Genomic DNA, 17,347 nt, shown 5'->3' with positions numbered 1-17,347 from the left:
GGAGAGGTGACCAGATACCCCAGCATCCTCATCTGCTGCAGGGTGACTGAAGTGCTCTGTCTTCTCCGCTCATCAGTGAAGTTAAACTTTAGTTGCCCGCAATGGGAACCTCAGGAACCTAACTTGTCATTGAGTTTCTTCCTGAGACCACCTCCCCGATAAGCTGCCTGCCTGCATATCCTTGGATCCCTGGAGAATGCAATCAGAGGTGTGGTCAGTTGTGACCTCAAACATTCTGACTCACACAGCAGAAGGGAAGCTCATTGGAAACATGGCAGGAGGTTCAAGGACCATGCTTGGAAGTCAGACTGTTATAGGACAGGGAGAGGGGCAGCCCAAACCCCGCAAACCTGCCTATTCTATGTAGGGTTCTGCCATCCGCCGCATCAACACAAAACATATGAGACTTTAATGGGAAGGAACTTTAATACAATTTGGAAACAATACAGGAAAGGCAAAGAATCTAGTTTGTAAATGAAGCACCCAAAGTTACCCGTCCCCTCGTGGGTAAAACTCCGTCCAAATGGGATTGGCCCAGAGCAAGGCCCCAAAGCCTGCTACAAGTCTAAAGCATCTTCCAGTGGGGACCCTCAGAAAAGGGTCAGAAACAACCAGACAAGCCCGGAAGGAAAAGAGCAAAATCAACATCAAGATAAAAGCTGCCATTGTCACCACCCCACGGGTCTCACCACAGTCCACGACCAAGAGACAAGCGCAGTTTCTTCAAATGTCTCTAGGCTCCATGCGCCTCCTCCAGGTCTCCTTCTGGCTCCATCCTGCTTCCTTCCTTCCTCTGTCTCCTCTGCAGCTTCTCCTCTTCCTGCTCAGCTCCACCCTCCCTTGGGTGGGGCAGGGAACCTGGAACCTCCCCCTTTCCTGGAGACCACCCTGTTACAAGACAAGGTCAGAGGGAGCCCTGGAGAGCCCAGGCGCAGGAGATGTGCTATTTTGGAGTCTGGTCCAGGGCTTTCCGCACAACTACTGCTGCTGGGTACCGCTGTTGCCCCCTGCACCACTCCCAGTCCTCATCCTTTCTCCGTCTTTGTGCCATTTGATCCTGATTCTAGGCCAGCTGGCTGTACTTGTTACTAGTGCGTGCTTTATGTTCCAGAGTAGACAGGAAAGCCTCTCCGCACTGAGGTGGCTGGGCGCAGGCACCCAACAAAATTAATCACAATAGGGGAACTGCCTTAAATAGGAAGCAGGGGTGGGATGCTGGGTTGACCTTCATCTTGAAAATATTTCACTGTGGTCAAGTTCAACCTCAAGTACAAAAGCTCCAGACCTGGGGGTAATGAAGAGGCTGCTGATGACAATGCAAAGCAGCGCCTGACCCCAAAGAGAAGTTCCCTCAGGCAGTCCGCTGGGCTGGGCATGGATGCTCTGCCTCCTCCTGCCCTCCAGAGGGAGGGTGTGCTCTGAACCCTGATGGGAAGCACTAGGGGGCAACAATGTCACCACTTCCCATCCCAAGTGCCTTTAGGGCAATCACATTTAAAGAGACTGTCCCTGTCCTTTCAGTAAACAAGGTAACTTTACTTTCAGTTGCTCTCAGACTCTTGGAAACTTCCTTTTTTGACCCAGAAACTTAAATTTAGTAGTTGCGCATTCCAAGAAATAACCAGAAACCATCAGCAGTATGAGTAGGATCTAAATCCTGTTGTCAAGTTATTCCTGCCTTTCTCTTGCCTCTTCCCAAGGAAGGCCTGAACTGATAGGGCTGGCAGGGGAGGTGCCAGAGCCAAGACTGGGTGCTAAGGTGCTGCTGTTTTGAGGACAGGAACAGAAGTCTAACTTGACTAGTAACAGTCCCTTAGGGACTGAAGGCATCACCAAGCCTTCTTTCTCTTAGAACTCTGTCTCTGCCTCTGAGCCTTTATGGGTTTTAATCAAGACTTATTTTATGGTAAGGAATAAAAGGAAAAGGTTTCTGGAAGGTAGTGTGGACATCATGAGGCGACCTCACAATCTCTCCAGGACAGGGCCTCACTTCTGGAAATGGAGGTGGCCACACCTGTTTTTGCACCTGCTGTCAAAGGACTTCAGGTTGATTTTCCAGATATCACCAGGGGCACCTGCTTTCCTGTCCAGGGAACTTGGTGTAGATGGATGACACTCCCAAGCTCCATGCTAGAATCTCCAAGAAACTGACTCTAGTTAGCAGTGTCCACCCAGATTTATGCTTCTAATGTAGAATGTTTGAAATCCTTGTAGGTCTTTTGCGGTGTTGCCAGGATGTCTTTTCTCTCGGCAGCTTAACTGCACCCCCTAGTCGCCCACCGATCTGGTACAGTGTGTTCTCTTTCCCCAGCTCTGGGAGGATGCTTTTGTTGTACAGTCCCTTCTGGAGACAGAAAGTCTCAAGGGATGAAAGTTGCTTGGGGTGGATTTCAGGAGGATCCTGAATCCAGACAGGTAGGACCAGGCTGGACCGCCCTGATGGGCCATTACTCTTACGCAATTGTTTTAAGATGGCCTAACCACCTAGCCTGATGCCTGCCAGGGGCGACTGAGAAAGGCCATCTGGACAGGACCCCTCAAGGAGTCAACTTCAACCAGTGTTGAAGTGCAAAGTCAGTGCTTATACCCCGGTGACACTGAACAGCTCTGAGTGGTCTCTCTTTCCTCCCCAACAGGTGTGCGCCTTGACCGGGTGCGTGGAGGCCGTCAGAAGTACAAGCGGCGACTGGACTCAGAGAGCAGCCCGTACCTGAGCTTACAGATTTCTCCACCTACTAAAAAGCCATGTGAGTGCCAGGGCGGCCCATCTATTGTCAGCATCTGTGCCAGGGGCATCCGCATCTCTTGGGGAAATGCCATTTTCCCACCGTTGGGCTGTGGGACACTGTGGGTCTCGGGGAGGGGACATCGGTGCCTGGAGTTGGTGTCGATACATCAGGCTTCCTTCAGAAGACCTTTCCATAGGGGTCGTCACAGAATGACGCAAACGATGCACAGTGCTGGCAAGCATGAGCCCCGCCTCTAGATCATGTTCCTCTTGGGAGAACTCACCAGGAAACTTCCTCCGAAGAGAAAGTTCTCAGTTGCCCAGTCACTACCGCCAGCACCCTTGTGCGGTCAGAAAGGGGAGATTACAACCACATTTGACTTTCCTGGGGCTCCTTGGAACCCCCACTTTTCCCACTCTGATCCTTTCGTCTTTTCCCAGGCCTTGACTTTCCCCCTTTGGTTGTTGCAGTGACCAAGATCGTCTCCTACCTGCTGGTGGCAGAGCCGGACAAGCTCTATGCCATGCCTCCCCCCGGCATGCCAGAGGGCGACATCAAGGCCCTGACCACGCTCTGTGACCTGGCGGACAGGGAGCTTGTGGTCATCATTGGCTGGGCCAAGCACATCCCAGGTGAGCCAGTGGGTCAGGGGACAGGTTGGCCAGGGACTCTCAGCCCCTCTCCCTGGGGCCGGGAACCAGAGGCCTGTGACACCTTCCAGACCTGTTTTATTCTGGGCTCCTCGTCTTGTGCAGGTGGAGGTGGCAGGTGTTCCCAAGGTTTGGTCCTGTTCCTGAGCTGCTGAGTTCTGGAACTGCTTGTTCTTCTTCAGAACCAGTTATCACTCTTGAGGGGGCGTGATTGGATATACAATTGATAACATTCAAAGAGCACATTCTGTGAATCCTTAAAAGCCAAAGAGCAGAGTTTTCTTACAGACCTCATGGGAATTATGCTGGCAAATGATGCAGAAGAGGAATCGACTTTCTTGCTTCCTAAAAGAGGCAGGGGGAGTGGCGTGGCTAAGGACATGGACTTGGGAATCAGGTTGGGATTCTGGTTCTCTGTCAGCTGCATACTTGCTGCAAATCTTGGGGGCCGGTCATCCTACCCCTGCAAACCAGGCTAGCAGCAGGGCTTTCTTCATATGTGAAGACGAAATTCGAGTCTGCGTGTGAAGTGTTTGGTGCATGCTAACTCTTGCCAGTGCTAACGGCACTAAGACCACCTGCCTGATCTCTAAGGGAGGCCTGTCTCTTGATTTGGATTCTGTGATTCAAGGTCATTCTGGCTTGGGAAGTAGGTATCATGAACATGTTGTGGGTAATACAGACTTCTCTCTCAAGCCTGTGGCTCAGCACCCCTCCTTCAGTTTTTTCTGGTTTTGGCTAAATGATGTGAACTGATTTTTAGGTCCTGACACCCTGGCTCCATGTGCTGGAGATGACCTGCTGTCTCTGGGCAGCCACCGCCGTGGGCTCGGGAGGCTGACGAGCTGTGGGACACGGGGCAGTTCATCTTCCTGCCCGGAGATCCCTTGTGCTTGTCCCCACTCTGAGATGAAGATAGCGGGTGTGGTTATGTAATGCGGGGTCCTAGACTTTAGATGCCAGGACCCACTGTTGGTTGCGGTGCGTGAGAAAGTCCTTACCTCAGACTTTGTGCGCACAGCTTACCGGAGGGAGCTTCCTGGCAGAGGGGCTTGGAGGTGTCCAGTAGGCAGTAGGGAGCCTAGAATTCCCTCTGCAGGCACTCCCTGGGGGCCCTTTGGGCATCCTGACTCAGGAGGGCCCCACTGGGAATCTGGCTAGAGCACCCTTACTAAGGAGCTCAGCCTCTTGAGATTACACACTCAGTAGTTTTTCAATCTGCCCTGGGCTGATTCAGCACACATGTGGGGTCAGGCCAGTACTTAAGGCCCCTCAGCCTGGATTGCTCTACTAACCCAGGGCCAAATCGGGCACGGCTCCCCTTACTCTTGCCCCCCACCCCTCCCCACACACACCCTCCTCTTCAGGGTTGAGCAGATCTGCCAGGACCCGTGGCTCTGGAGTGGCCCCTGGCGGTGCCCTGGGCCACTGCTTCTTTCTACCACCCGTGCCCACAGCACCTGAGGGGGTGGAATTGAAGAGAGGCATTGTTTTCCCTGCATGCACCTTTCGGGGCTTCCCCCAGCTCCGTCTCTTGTCTGTGGGAAAGCTACAGGGCAGTGGGTAGAGCAGAATGGGGGTTAAGGACTCAAACTGAATTCAGACAGACCTGGCTCAGATCCCAGCCCTGTCCTGGCCTTTTCCTGGCCTATGCACGAGATATTTCACTTTTCTGAGCTTCAGTGTCGGGGCTTGTGAAATGACAATCACAATGGAGCCTCTGTCGCCAGGTTCCTGGCTGACACTTCACCCAGACCCAGCATGTAGTGGGTGCTTAATAAAGGATGATCTTGTTACTGCTCATAGTTAAAAGTCTCCTTTCATATCACGTCTCCTTGTCCAAAGCTAAGTTCTTTTTGATTAAAAAAGAAAATAAACATAGGGGCTTATTTTTCTGGCTCACACGCTAATTTGCCTATTTTGCATAAATCTGCATGCCAAATTATTTGGGCCTGACCTTGTTAAAGGTAAAATGAATTAGCAGATTCTCCTGCCACTGCATGTAAATCTCATATTAAGGACAGTGACCCATCAAGTGTCTGATACATTTAAACGAATTGAGTTAAACTCCTGAAGACCTGTTCACTAGCCCTTACAGAGAGAGATTGAGTGGAAAGGATGCAAGCCAGGATACCCCCATCCCTGGATTTGTGTGGATTCCTGCCCCTTGTGGTAGCTGGACAGACAGACAGAATGACGGACTCCTTAAGACTGCTCAGGAGTCGAGCTGACCAGGAGTTCATGCCTCTTTCCTGAAGCTCAGGACATGACGTCTCATTCCTCAGCACCCTCTGCCTTCTAGCCTGGAGCCTGGCACACAGAGAACACTTCATTGTTGCTGTTGCATGCAGTTATTGAGCACTCACTGTATTCACAGTCTCTTGCTAGAAGTTGTGTCTGCTAACCATAAAGAATTAGGTAAATTTTGGCCCCAAGTATCCCATTTGGAAATAAGGTGGAGATGTATAAAACACCAAAAATCTTTTCATGAAAAATTTCAAATAGACAAATGTAGATTAAATATATTAACTCCCCATACCCTGCTTTAATAGTTTGTCACCCCACAGCCAGTCTTATTTCCTCTCCTCCTACCCTTTCCCATCTCCTGTTTATCCTATGCCATAAGGCCAGTACAGCAGCTCCAGTAGTTTCCTTCAATATGTTTCATTATAATATTGATGAGAAAAAAACAATCTTATTCATGACCTTCAGTGAGGACCGACTGACCTTGGAATGCAGGGAGAGTTAGGAGGAGCACTGTGAGCTGCAGAGGGAGAGAAGAACATAAGTTAGACCTTCAGGATCCATGAGCAAGGGCCATGGAGGAAGATTCTAGAAGGTCACTCGGCTGTTGTGGACACTAGTTTGCACACTGCTGCTGACATATTCATGCGGGCACTAAGCCACCGGCTTAGCCAGAAGGAAAGATCATCTGAGCACAAACTCCCTCCCCGCACGCCCCTCCCTTTTACACACGGAGGACACTTTCACAAGGGCGAATTCTGAGAGGAACTTGGGGCTGAGTAGGATTTGCTCAGAGCAGCCGCCATTCTTATTTGAGTCAATCGCGGTGCTGGTTTGTGCCTTGGGCTGGTTTTCCAAGTATCGGTTGCCCAGAGGACAAGTCCAAGTCCACTGCTTATTCCCCATGATTGAGAAATGGGAACAAGAGCCAGCAGTGCCGTGGTTAGGCAGTGGGTATCATTTGATGAATGGCAGGATCCAGATGTTATTAGCTGATTCTCCTCCCATCCTGGGCAGCCACGGGGTGGCTCTAGCCAGGAGCCCCTCCTCCTGCAGGCCCTGGGGAGTCACACTAACCCACCTCTGCCCAGACTGACAAGTGCACGGCCTCTGCAGGGGACCCCCTGAGGCCTCCTCATGGAGGGTCCCCCAGCGACCCTGCTCCCAGGTAGCTGCCGTCTGGCTCACCCTGGGGAGAGAAGAACGCCAGCGGCCAATGAAATATGGGCTGCCGAGTGACAGCAGCTGTGTCTGGAGTGGCCTCAGATCCTATAATTACATCTCCCTTTATTACCTCTGCTAATGGCCCTCCAGGTCGACAGAAACGATAATAAATTAACAGATTATGAACTCCACTTGCCACAAATTATGTGCTTTTTTTTTTTTTTTTTAAATTCCAGGAGCTCATGCTGTCAAATCACTGGGGGATGGGGCTTGGGAAGATTCTGAATGTTATTAGATCTGTTGGTGCAGATAAAGCAACTTTCCTGTGGCCACTGGGGTCCAGGAGGAGACCCTGCGGAGAAGGGCACTGAGCAGCCTGCTTGGGCAGGGCCCATGCGCATTGAGGCAGCGCCAGCTGGGGTCAGCCAGGCGGGGGACAGTCCTGCCTTCCCAGGGCCACAGTCCGGCCTCTGCCTGCAGCACCATTTCTTCCCAGAATTGCTAATTACTTGATGGAGGCAGAGACCCAGCCCAGCTTAGAAAAGCAGAAGTGCAGGTTGCTTTGCTGAAGGGCAGGGAGGACCCCTGGAGGACCCCTTTCAGTCTTTGTTTGGATTTAAATAAAGGAAAGAGTGAGGGCTGGGAATGAGGAGTTGCAAATCCCTCCTATTACACAGCCTTCTGGGAAACGTGTGTGTGTGTGTGTGTGTGTGTGTGTGTGTGTGTGTTTTCATTCGTATTCTCTCCTTTTTTCATTGAACTATATAAAATAGCAGCTCTTATTAATGTTAAACGGTGTTCTAAATGTTTCACATATTAGCTTATTTAATCCAAACAACCCTTATGAGGTCAGTAGTATTGTCATTCCCATTCACAGATGCAGCAACAGGCAAGGTGGGTGGGCTTGCTCGGGGTCACAGCCAGTAGTTCCCAGAAACAAGGTTCTGATAGGCCATCTGGGCTGGTTGCCACCCTCTCCTTACACTCCTGGGCCTCTCCCCACCTCCAACAGTCCTACCTCACTCTGTGTATGGACTTCTGAGCTGCCGTTCATTTAACTAATAATGACCTTTACTACATTTATTTAACAAGTACCCATATGACGCTAGCAGTGAGGTGGTTTCCTCATTTAGGTCATTTCAAAGTGATCTAACAAACACCCCCTCACATTTATCTTTGTGTATTTACAAATACTTTACTTGGAGAAATTCCTAGCTGTAGGATTGCTAGGTTGAAGGGAGCATACCTTTTATTTTATGCTTGATGTGATTTTATTTTTGGACGTGTTAAATATGGGCAGGTTCATAAACCAAAACTGGACAGAAACGTATGCCCAGAATCCTGGCCTCTGTCCCTCTCCCCTGCTCCTCCTTCCTTCCTTCTACAGATAATAGTTTTTGTTTCTCATTTTTCCTTCGTGTTTCTTTTTTCAAATGTTAGAAAAATATCAAGTATCTCTTGCTTTTCTTGCACAAAATGAAGCTGCTTCTGTTCGTTATTCAGCACCTTGGTGTGTGCATTTGGTTTTGCAAAGCTATTTCCAGCTTCTTTTGAAGAAGCTGAAGGTGGGTGCAGGGGCTGAGTCACCTACTCAAACCAGCCTAGCAAGAGAGGTTTGGACCCAGGCCTGCAGGACCTCCTCTGGTGGTGGCACAAAACTCAGCCAGGCACTGCTACCCTCCTGCCCTCCCTCCTTCTGCACCTATCCTGCTCCTGATTCTGTTTGCCTACAATTCAGGCAAAGGTTGCTGAACCCCAACTTGCGTCTAAGGGGCTACATGGGTCTAGCCATGTTCTTTTGGTGCTTTTCCTTGTCACTCTGGAGTCAAGCTTCATGGGCGTCTGTCCATGTTTTCTTTGCTACGAGCTTTTATTGGGCCCCTTTGCACCAAGTCTGGTGCTCGGCAGCAGGCTGGAAGATGAGCATCTGGAGACCGTGCTCCCAGCCAGGGAGCTTAGAGCAGCCAGCTCTGCCATGTCCTTCCAGTCGTACTGTGCTTGCTGTGTGCTCCTCAGAAGTCCCTCCCGCCATGAGCCTTTCATAACTCTTGCATTGGGGCCAGACATCCCCTCCCTCCCCTTGCATGCTTTTATAGAACTCTCCATCTTGCCGCAGCTTTTCTCATACTCAAACTTCATGGTAACGTAGTACTTGCTGTCTTTCCCTCTTGACTGTAAGCTGCTGAACACAGCAGCCAGTCCCTGGCTGAGCTGCCATTATGCCCCCCGTGGCTTGCACTTTGGTGCTCAGCAAATGAATGAATGAAGGGGCAGAAACTTGCTGTTGCCCTTCTCCTGGTGACCGTGATGCCTCTCAGGTCTTTCCGTCTTCATTTCCAGAAGTCTAGCTCCCACCTCACCCTCCCGCTCTGCCTCCTTCCAATTCAATTGTCTATTCATTTCGCTCATCCACCTCCTACATCTTCCCTCCCAGTCTGTCTGCTCTCAGACCCCCCAGTGCAGCCCCACACTTCCTACATCCACACCCCCCATGTGCTGGCTGATTGGTATCTGTTAATTAATGTCGCCCAAGGCCTCTCCTGCTCAGAGGCCCGATAAGGGAAATTGGATGTCCATTTCTATCTATCTTTTATTACCTCCCGGCTCTCCCTGCCACCACAGGCAGCCACACACCCTCCCCACAAGGGGATCCTGACCCCTCTGTGTCACAGCCTGTCCCCTAGAAGGCACATCAATCCAGGCTCACTCCGTGTCAGTCAGTGGAACTGTGCCAGCCCTTTTGTCGCTCACCCACAATGCCAGCCGCCAGGTGGTGACCCGTGGCTTGGGTGGAACAGGTCGACCAGCAGACTAAGGGGATGCTCACGGGAGAGGGTGGCCTGCCAAGTTAAGGGAGCGCCCCAGGAGGGCGCCCCAAGGTGAAACACTCACAGATGGGAAAATAGGAGGGACAATGATTTTTACAGACACAGGGTAGCCGATGAGGGAGGGTGGGGTAATCAGAGTGATGGGCCATCTCAGGCCCCGACATGTCCGGGGGGCACAAGAGCCAGGCCACAGCCCCTGGTGACAGCAGCCATAGTAGCAGCCCCAGCCATCAGCCTCCCTGCTCAGGATCCTGCAGCACCGCCTCCCTCGTGTCTCTCCTCAAGGTCCAGCCCCAGAGCCCTGCAGCAGATGGGGTTTCGGAGGCAAAATTCTCTGGAAATTTCAGCTGCCCATGTCACAAGGATCAAATGGCTCTGTTGATACTTTCCTTCCTCCAGGACCTCGGCCATGGTCACTGCTGGAATCAGCCATGGAACTTCTGGCTGAAGCCTTGTGTTTAGTGACCAATAGGTTTGAAAATCAGCTTCCTCCTTCTCCCCTCCTCCGCCTCTTGCTCTCTCAATTTTCATTGACTTTGCCTAGTTGTCATGCAATTCCAGTTTATTATTTTGCAAATGAAGGCTTTCATCCCCTCATTCTTAGTAACTGTCAGCTCAGTAAGCGCCTTGCTGTGCTGTGATCACTGTCTCACTCAGACTCTGATGCTGGCACCAAGATACCCATTTCCTAGATGAGCAAGCTGAGGCAGGGGAAGTTGCACAGCTTTCACAAGGTCGGTCTACAGATGGCGAGGGGGGTGTGAGTTTCAAGTCCAGGCAATCCCAGCACAGGGCACAAGACAGACTCACAATTCTGGAGCCATCTCCACCCCCACCTACCCCCTCTGGAGTCAGCGTGAGGAGGCAGCTCTGTGAGTCCAGGCTTACAAGACGTGGGTTGCTGGGTCATCATTAGATGGAGAATAATGGTCAGGGCAGTGAGGTCTGACTCCTGGGAGAACAAGCTGCCCTGTGAGAAAGTGACCCCTGATCCTGGGGGCTCCGGAGCTCTTAGCTGCCCCAGGCTGTGGTCACTGGGGCCTTCTGTAGCCGGGAACAGCTGAGTCCTCAGTTCCGGTTGGAACCCGTGGTCTCCCACAGCTGAGACTGCATCGAAGATCAAGTGTCACTTTAAAACATCAAAACTAACCCTGGTTTGAACAGAGGCAAGCCGGGGCCACCTCCCCCCACCCTCAGACAGGAGGGTCCTCTAGGCTACTGCCTCCGATTCTACTATAATTCAATAACTTCTTAAATTACAAGTGCATTTAATTAATCAAAAAGCCTCTCCAGACATTTGAAAAATACCACAGAACTAACAATAATAATGATAGTAACTGTCAACATTGACTGAGCCCTTATTATGTAAGCCTTTTCCATGAATTTCAGGTCTGAGTCATTCTCCACGGGAAGGACACTGAGTCCAGCAGGAACAGAGGGAGGAGGGGCAGGATCCAGAGGTGCCTGGGAACCCACCCCCCAAGCCAGTCAGGTCCCAGGGGGGCCCCTGACCTGCCCTCTTCTTACCATCTCCCTCCCCCACTCCTTGCAGGCTTCTCAAACCTCTCCCTGGGGGACCAGATGAGCTTGCTGCAGAGTGCCTGGATGGAGATCCTCATCCTTGGCATCGTGTACCGCTCGCTGCCCTATGATGACAAGCTGGTGTATGCGGAGGACTACATCATGGACGAGGAGCACTCCCGCCTCGCAGGGCTGCTGGAGCTCTACCGGGCTATCCTGCAGCTGGTGCGTAGGTACAAGAAGCTCAAGGTGGAGAAGGAAGAGTTTGTGACCCTCAAGGCCCTGGCCCTGGCCAACTCAGGTAAGGGAGGGTGTGGGACATACAGGGATAGCTTTAAGGGTGTCTTTGTGGGCTGGGAGCACAGCTCTGGGGCTGTGAGTGGTAGGGCAGGCATGAAGCTGCTAGAGCTTCTTGCATCAGGGGTGGCCTGGAGTGCAAACAGTGGTGCTGCAGGCCAGCGTTGGTGGAGAGCTTCCTAAGCTCTAGTTTGCAGCATGCTATGTTGAGCCCTTGACATCCAGGCCAGTGGCCTGGCCAAGGACACAGATTCTACAGTCGGGTTACTAGGAGTCAAGCCCCACCTCTACCACTTGGACAAGCTGTTTCATTCTGTGCTAGCTCTTCTCCAGCAAAATAGGGACAGTCATCCACAAGATGATGGAAGGGATTTATTTATATCATACATACAATACGCCTGGCACATGTTAAGTGCTCAGCTTGTTAAATGAGCCATGAATTTACTTAATCCTCACAAATTCTGTGAGCGAAGTTCTTATTAATTTAACCCCATTTTATGGATATGGAAGCGAAGACTTGAAAAAGAAAAGCAAATTGCACAGAACCACATAGATAAAGAGTGTCAGATCTAGAATGCAGATCCTCTGATTCCAAAACCAACCCTTTATGCCCATTCCCTGAATCTCCCAATCCTACTGCTCAGGCAGGCAGCAGGGGAGAACTTTTCCAACTGACTTGTGTAGTCTGGCCTTCAAAGGAGGCCTTCCTCCGTCTCCCCAGCACCCACTGACTTCTGACTTGACTATCTGGGGAGTGGACCTGGGCATTGGGGAATGTGGTGAGTGAGCTTGAATGTAGACTATGTCCACTTTTAGAGGGTGTCCACTAGGTAGAGCACCATGCTGGGTGCTGGGGGGGGCATGCAGAAGGAGGAGAATGACATCAAACACATGCCATTCTGTGGGGCAGCGTGTGGTAGAGTTGATTTTCCACATCTGGGTCAGGTGGACTCAAGTTTAGTAGGAGCGTGAGCTTGGGCGAGTTGGCCACCTTCTTTGTACTGTGTGTTAAGTGGGGATAGTCAGGACCCCCTCCAAGCACTGAATGTAAAACACTGAGCCCAGTGCTTGGCCTACAGGAAATGTTCAATAAATATCAATTATTATCGTTATTGATATCGGGGAACACAGACAAGGGAGAGCTGGTTCCGGAGGTGGGGAACAGACTGTGGGGTAACCAGCCGGTGTGCTTGATGTATCATGCTTTTACCAAAGCCCCTGTCTGGAAAAGCCTTAGCCCCTGGCAGAACTGGACAGCTGGTTCCCCCTAACATGGCTTCATAGCAAACTCAGGGGCATTGTTGGTGTCCCTCTTAGAACCCCTTTACTGGTTAGTGCACCCATGTCCCAGCTGCTGAGTCTTGCTGCCAACAGCTCACAGCGCCCTCTTCATCAGAGACCTCAACTCCCCTGGGCTGTGTCCTTACCTTGCCTTCTCCCCACCCCGCGCCCTTACCCGCCTCCCACTCTTCTGGAAAGTGAGCCTTCCATAAACCCCACACACAGAAACACCATCTAAGATTCTGCTGCAGGGGAGCCTGGGCCAATACAGAGAATGAAGCATTTTATTTTTTAGCTCCAATCTCTTTCATGAATAAACTTAGGCAAAATAATAATCAAGCTTTTACATGCTTCCACAGAGACCATTTACACCTTAACATCCCGAAATTGGAATGTATTCTTTGCTGGAGAATGCTAGTGCTATTGGCTTTTTTTTTTTTTTTTTGGAGTTTAGACTGACAGAATAATCAAGCAGGTCATACTATAGAGTCCCTATATCACCCCGCCCCGTACATAATTTCCCCGATTGTTAACATCTTGCCTTAGCGTGGCAATTTATTACAATTAATGAGTCAATATTGATACATTATTATTAACAAAAGTCCATCGTTTCCACCCCACCTTACTCTGTTTAGTTCTGTAGGTTTTGACAAATGCAGTGACAGGTCTTTACCTTTTCGTGACACACAGAGGGTTGCATCTGAAGCAGCCCTTGCCACGGGGCCAGAAGCTGGGATGGGCAGACTCGGGGACACAGTGAGGGCAGAGGGCCAGGGTAGCACAGCCAGAGGCAGCCAGGCTGGCCAGGGCCCAGAGGGCATGGCCTTGATTTTGGACCCTCCTGACCCCTTCACTCCAGCCCTGGAGATTAAGTTGTCCAGGCTGGGAGAGGATCGTGATGAGGTAGGAGGCCACTCAGCTATCTCCTTCACCCACCCTCAGTGCCAAGCCTTCCAGACAGTCCCATAGCATGGCAGGGTGGCTCGGAGCACGAGCACACCTTGAATTTCAGCTCACCAGGAGCTTTGTCTGGCAGCACACTTTGTCAGGGAAGATGGGGCTCCTGGAAGCTGGACTCCTTGCCCCTGTGGCATCTACCAGGCCATTCTGGAGCTTACATGCAGGTACAAGGAGGCTCAAGGGGGAGGAGGAGGAGTTGGTGCCCCTCGAGGCCCTGGCTGCAATGTGGAACAATTAGGTGCAGGCAGGAAACAGGTCGAGAGCAGCCCTTTGGGGGCTTAGGCTAACAAAGCGTCTGGGGTCAGAGCGGAGGCTCCAGGGCTGTGGGTTGTGATAGGGACAATGCAGGAAGCCATGAGGGGGTATGGGGAGTGACCCATCCAGGCAGAGGGGTGGGGTAGTCACCCAGGCAGTGGTGACAGAGGAGAGATGGGCCCGCGCAGGTCTTTGGAGAGGTCCTTGCAGCCCCAAAGACCACCATGGGTGTCACAGCTGGTACACAGGATAGGACCACTCGGTGTGATGCAGGGGTTGACGTGAGGCTGGGGGAGCACAGGAGATGGCTGTGGCCCCAAAGCACAGCCCCGTGGGACCCTGCCATGGTCGTCTTTCACCCCCCAGCTCTGGCCATCTCCGAGACTCCCTGACAGCAGAAAAAATTCATAGCTATTGATTTTGTAATTAACAGTTTATCAATGCCATCGATACAGACTTGCTGATGGATTGCGAAGAAATTAATCTTACAATGTTATTTTATTTCATTTTTGGTCGAAGGCAGCTGCCAATTTTGGCCTCCTTGGGGAGCGTGGGGGTTGGAGAAGAATGACTGGAGGCAGGCGGCGAGCCTCGGTGGGGGCTCCCAACCTCACAGGGACCGTCGTGGGTGCACGCTCCATGAACAGCGGGAGTGTGGAGTGGAGCCCGGCTTCCTCTCCAACACACAAAGGAACAAGTGGCAGAATACTGGGGAGGCGTCTTGGATATGGGGCCAGTAATACCCCAGCCCTGCAAGAGCACTAGTTCTGATCTGCCGTCACAATTACACTAATAGCCCACACTTATTAGGTACCTTTTACTAGGGGTCTGGTAATCGAGTATATGGTCTTATTTGCAGCAGTTTACAAAGGAGGATATAATCTCAGAGAACCTGAGTCACAACATCTAAGACTCCGAAGCCTTATCTAGCATTTTACCCCGACCCCCCAAGAAAGAGGCAGGAGGCAGGGCCTGAGTGTGGATACGGACGCTTACAGGGCATCACTGAGGTCAGCCAGTTGGTGCAGCTGCCCTTTGTAGTCTGCTAATACACCAGCCTCAGGTGCACAGCGGTCGCCCTGCTCTTGTGGACAAATACCTGTAGGTCACCCGCCTTCCTTGGACATCCACTCAGAACTTAAAGTTCACTGGGCTCACATGCACCCTTACCCACCCACCTTTGCAGTTCAGAGTGGTGCATTATTTTCTCCAAGGTTAGGAAGTGGGTTCTAGGAGATTCTGTTGGCTTCACCTGAGCTATCAAAGGGTGCCTCCCTGACCTGCTGAGAATTAGGTAAATTTCTTTTGAACCTTTATAGCCTGAGTTCAACACCACCAGCCCCCACCCAGATTCCTCTACCCCTGTGTCCCACATGTCATCCATGCCATCTCAGCCCATCACCATGTACCCTACCACAGGGCCCCCAGACACAGGGTCCCTTTATCTCTGTATTCCATAACCCTTGTTTTGTAAGGTGAGTGACTGCACCGAAGAGCTGGCGTCTGGCAGCAGTAGCAGCATTAATAGCAGTGATGACAGTGGTGATGGTGATGGTGGCAGCAGTGGTAGTGGTGGCATTGGTGATGGTGGTGGCGGTCATGGTGATGATACTACTAGACAGGCACTTGCTTTGTGACAAATTCTCATTTAAATCCTGACCTCTAATAACTCTTTTAACCCCTGGAGGGAGGCGTGACTGTTTCATTTCACAAATGAGAAAAATGAGTCAGAGAAATTACAGAATTTGCCTAAAATGAGGGCTGCAGGATTCCAGCTCCCCAGTTTGCCTCTGGAGTCTACCTGGCACCTTCGGGGTAGTGCCTGGTTTGTTGACACTCAAGCCCCTTGGGGTCTTCTGCCTCCTTGTGGCGATTTTTCACCAACGGTCCTTTGTAGATAGAGAGCCCAGTTTCATCACTGGCCTCGGTGACCTCGATGGGTAGCTTAACTATGCTGAGCCTCAGTTTCCCTTTCTGTAAAGTGAGGCTTTTGAAGGCTGCAAAGCAGAGGCCCGAGGCACCCCAGCCTCCAGGGCCGCCACTGACACTGCCCTTGTGCCCATAGATTCCATGTACATTGAGGACCTGGAGGCCGTCCAGAAGCTGCAGGACCTGCTGCACGAGGCGCTGCAGGACTACGAGCTGAGCCAGCGCCATGAGGAGCCCCGGAGGACGGGCAAGCTGCTGCTGACGCTGCCCCTGCTGCGGCAGACGGCCGCCAAGGCCGTGCAGCACTTCTACAGCGTCAAGCTGCAGGGCAAGGTGCCCATGCACAAACTCTTCCTGGAGATGCTGGAGGCCAAGGTCTGATGGCCTGGCACATGGACTCGCTCCCCCAGACAGACAAACGGATGGCCCCCGCGGAGCCCTCCACGGCCACCAGCCTCGCCCTTCAAGCCCTGTATCGTGGCCACCAGCCGTCCCAGAGGAAGGGGATTCTCGCCTCCCGCCGCGTGCAGACACCTGGGAGATCGGGCGGGAGGTGGGGCCTGGGCTCATCCATCACTGGCTTTTTCTTTGGGGTGTTTTTCCTTCCCCGTGGGCAGTGCTTAGGTCTGGGCCAGGGCTGACTCCCCTGAGACTGGAGACCCCCGAGACAGCACCCCCTCTCTCCACCAACCATGTGCGTTTCCTCACTCCACCTCCACCCCAGGGCCTGGGTGGGCAGTGCTCAGTGCCCAGGGCTCAGGCACACTCCTGTTGGTGCCGCCTGGGCCAGACAGCAGGTACTTTCTTCCAAAGGTCCTGCCTACTCTGAGGGCTTTTGGGGCCCCTCAAGAAGCTCATCGCCTTCCACAGTCCAGAGGACTCCCTCACTCCATCCTTCCTCTCACTCCAGCCTGGGCTCCCCAACAGAAGAGTAGCTGCCTCAGCTTGCTGTTGTCCTGGGCACCTGGCCCTCGGTGCACCGGCCCCTGCCCTGTCGCCTGTCCCTGGAGTCCCCTGCTGCTCCTGCCCCTACCTCAGGGCTCACTGGAAGTGGGTTCAGCCAGCCAGGATGACTTCAGAGCCTGCAGCTGGGAATGGTGCTGGCACAGAAAAGAGGGCCTCCAGACAACACCCCAGATTCCTCCTCTGCTTGCTTCTCTCCCTCTGTCAACTCCAGGGCAGGTCCGGAGCAGGCGGCAGGTGGGAATGTGTGGGGCCTGGCCCCATCTGAGTGTACCCTGGGCACGCGATTCTAGACCGGCAGTCCTAGAAGGGCGGGGGGAGCCGTGCCAATGTCTGCCAAGCATGGAAAGGCCTAGCTTTCTGGATTGGCCACCCTAGTTTTTCCAGATTTTCCTGGTTTTAGTGCTGAAAGGCCTGTGTTCCAGGAAACCCCTCAGTCCTGGGCAAATAGAGAGGTGAACACCAGATTTCTGGGATTGATCATGAAAGTCTATTCCAACCTATTTAAGAGGCAGCCCTGCACCCT

The 17,347-nt window shown here is 52.2% G+C and overlaps 1 protein-coding gene across 2 annotated transcripts in view; it reads left to right on the top strand.

The window, feature by feature from the left end:
* The window catches only part of ESRRB (estrogen related receptor beta), a 53,721-nt gene extending 37,094 nt beyond the window's left edge, over window positions 1-16,627 (top strand). For both annotated transcript variants that reach the window (XM_037501996.1, XM_037501994.1), the window contains 4 exons: window positions 2,637-2,747; window positions 3,200-3,361; window positions 11,168-11,437; window positions 15,995-16,627. In XM_037501996.1, the coding sequence (XP_037357893.1) occupies window positions 2,637-2,747; window positions 3,200-3,361; window positions 11,168-11,437; window positions 15,995-16,239 (788 nt within the window). In that variant the 3' untranslated portion in view covers window positions 16,240-16,627. The remainder of the gene's footprint in view (window positions 1-2,636; window positions 2,748-3,199; window positions 3,362-11,167; window positions 11,438-15,994) is intronic.
* Window positions 16,628-17,347: the final 720 nt, after the last annotated feature.

This window comes from Talpa occidentalis, unplaced genomic scaffold (genome assembly GCF_014898055.3).
Source record: "Talpa occidentalis isolate TD23 unplaced genomic scaffold, MPIMG_talOcc4v2.1 talOcc4.11, whole genome shotgun sequence".
Classification (NCBI taxonomy): Eukaryota; Metazoa; Chordata; class Mammalia; order Eulipotyphla; family Talpidae; genus Talpa; species Talpa occidentalis.
The sequence above is the reverse complement of the archived record's forward strand: the minus strand, read 5'-3'. Positions and strand labels throughout refer to the sequence as shown.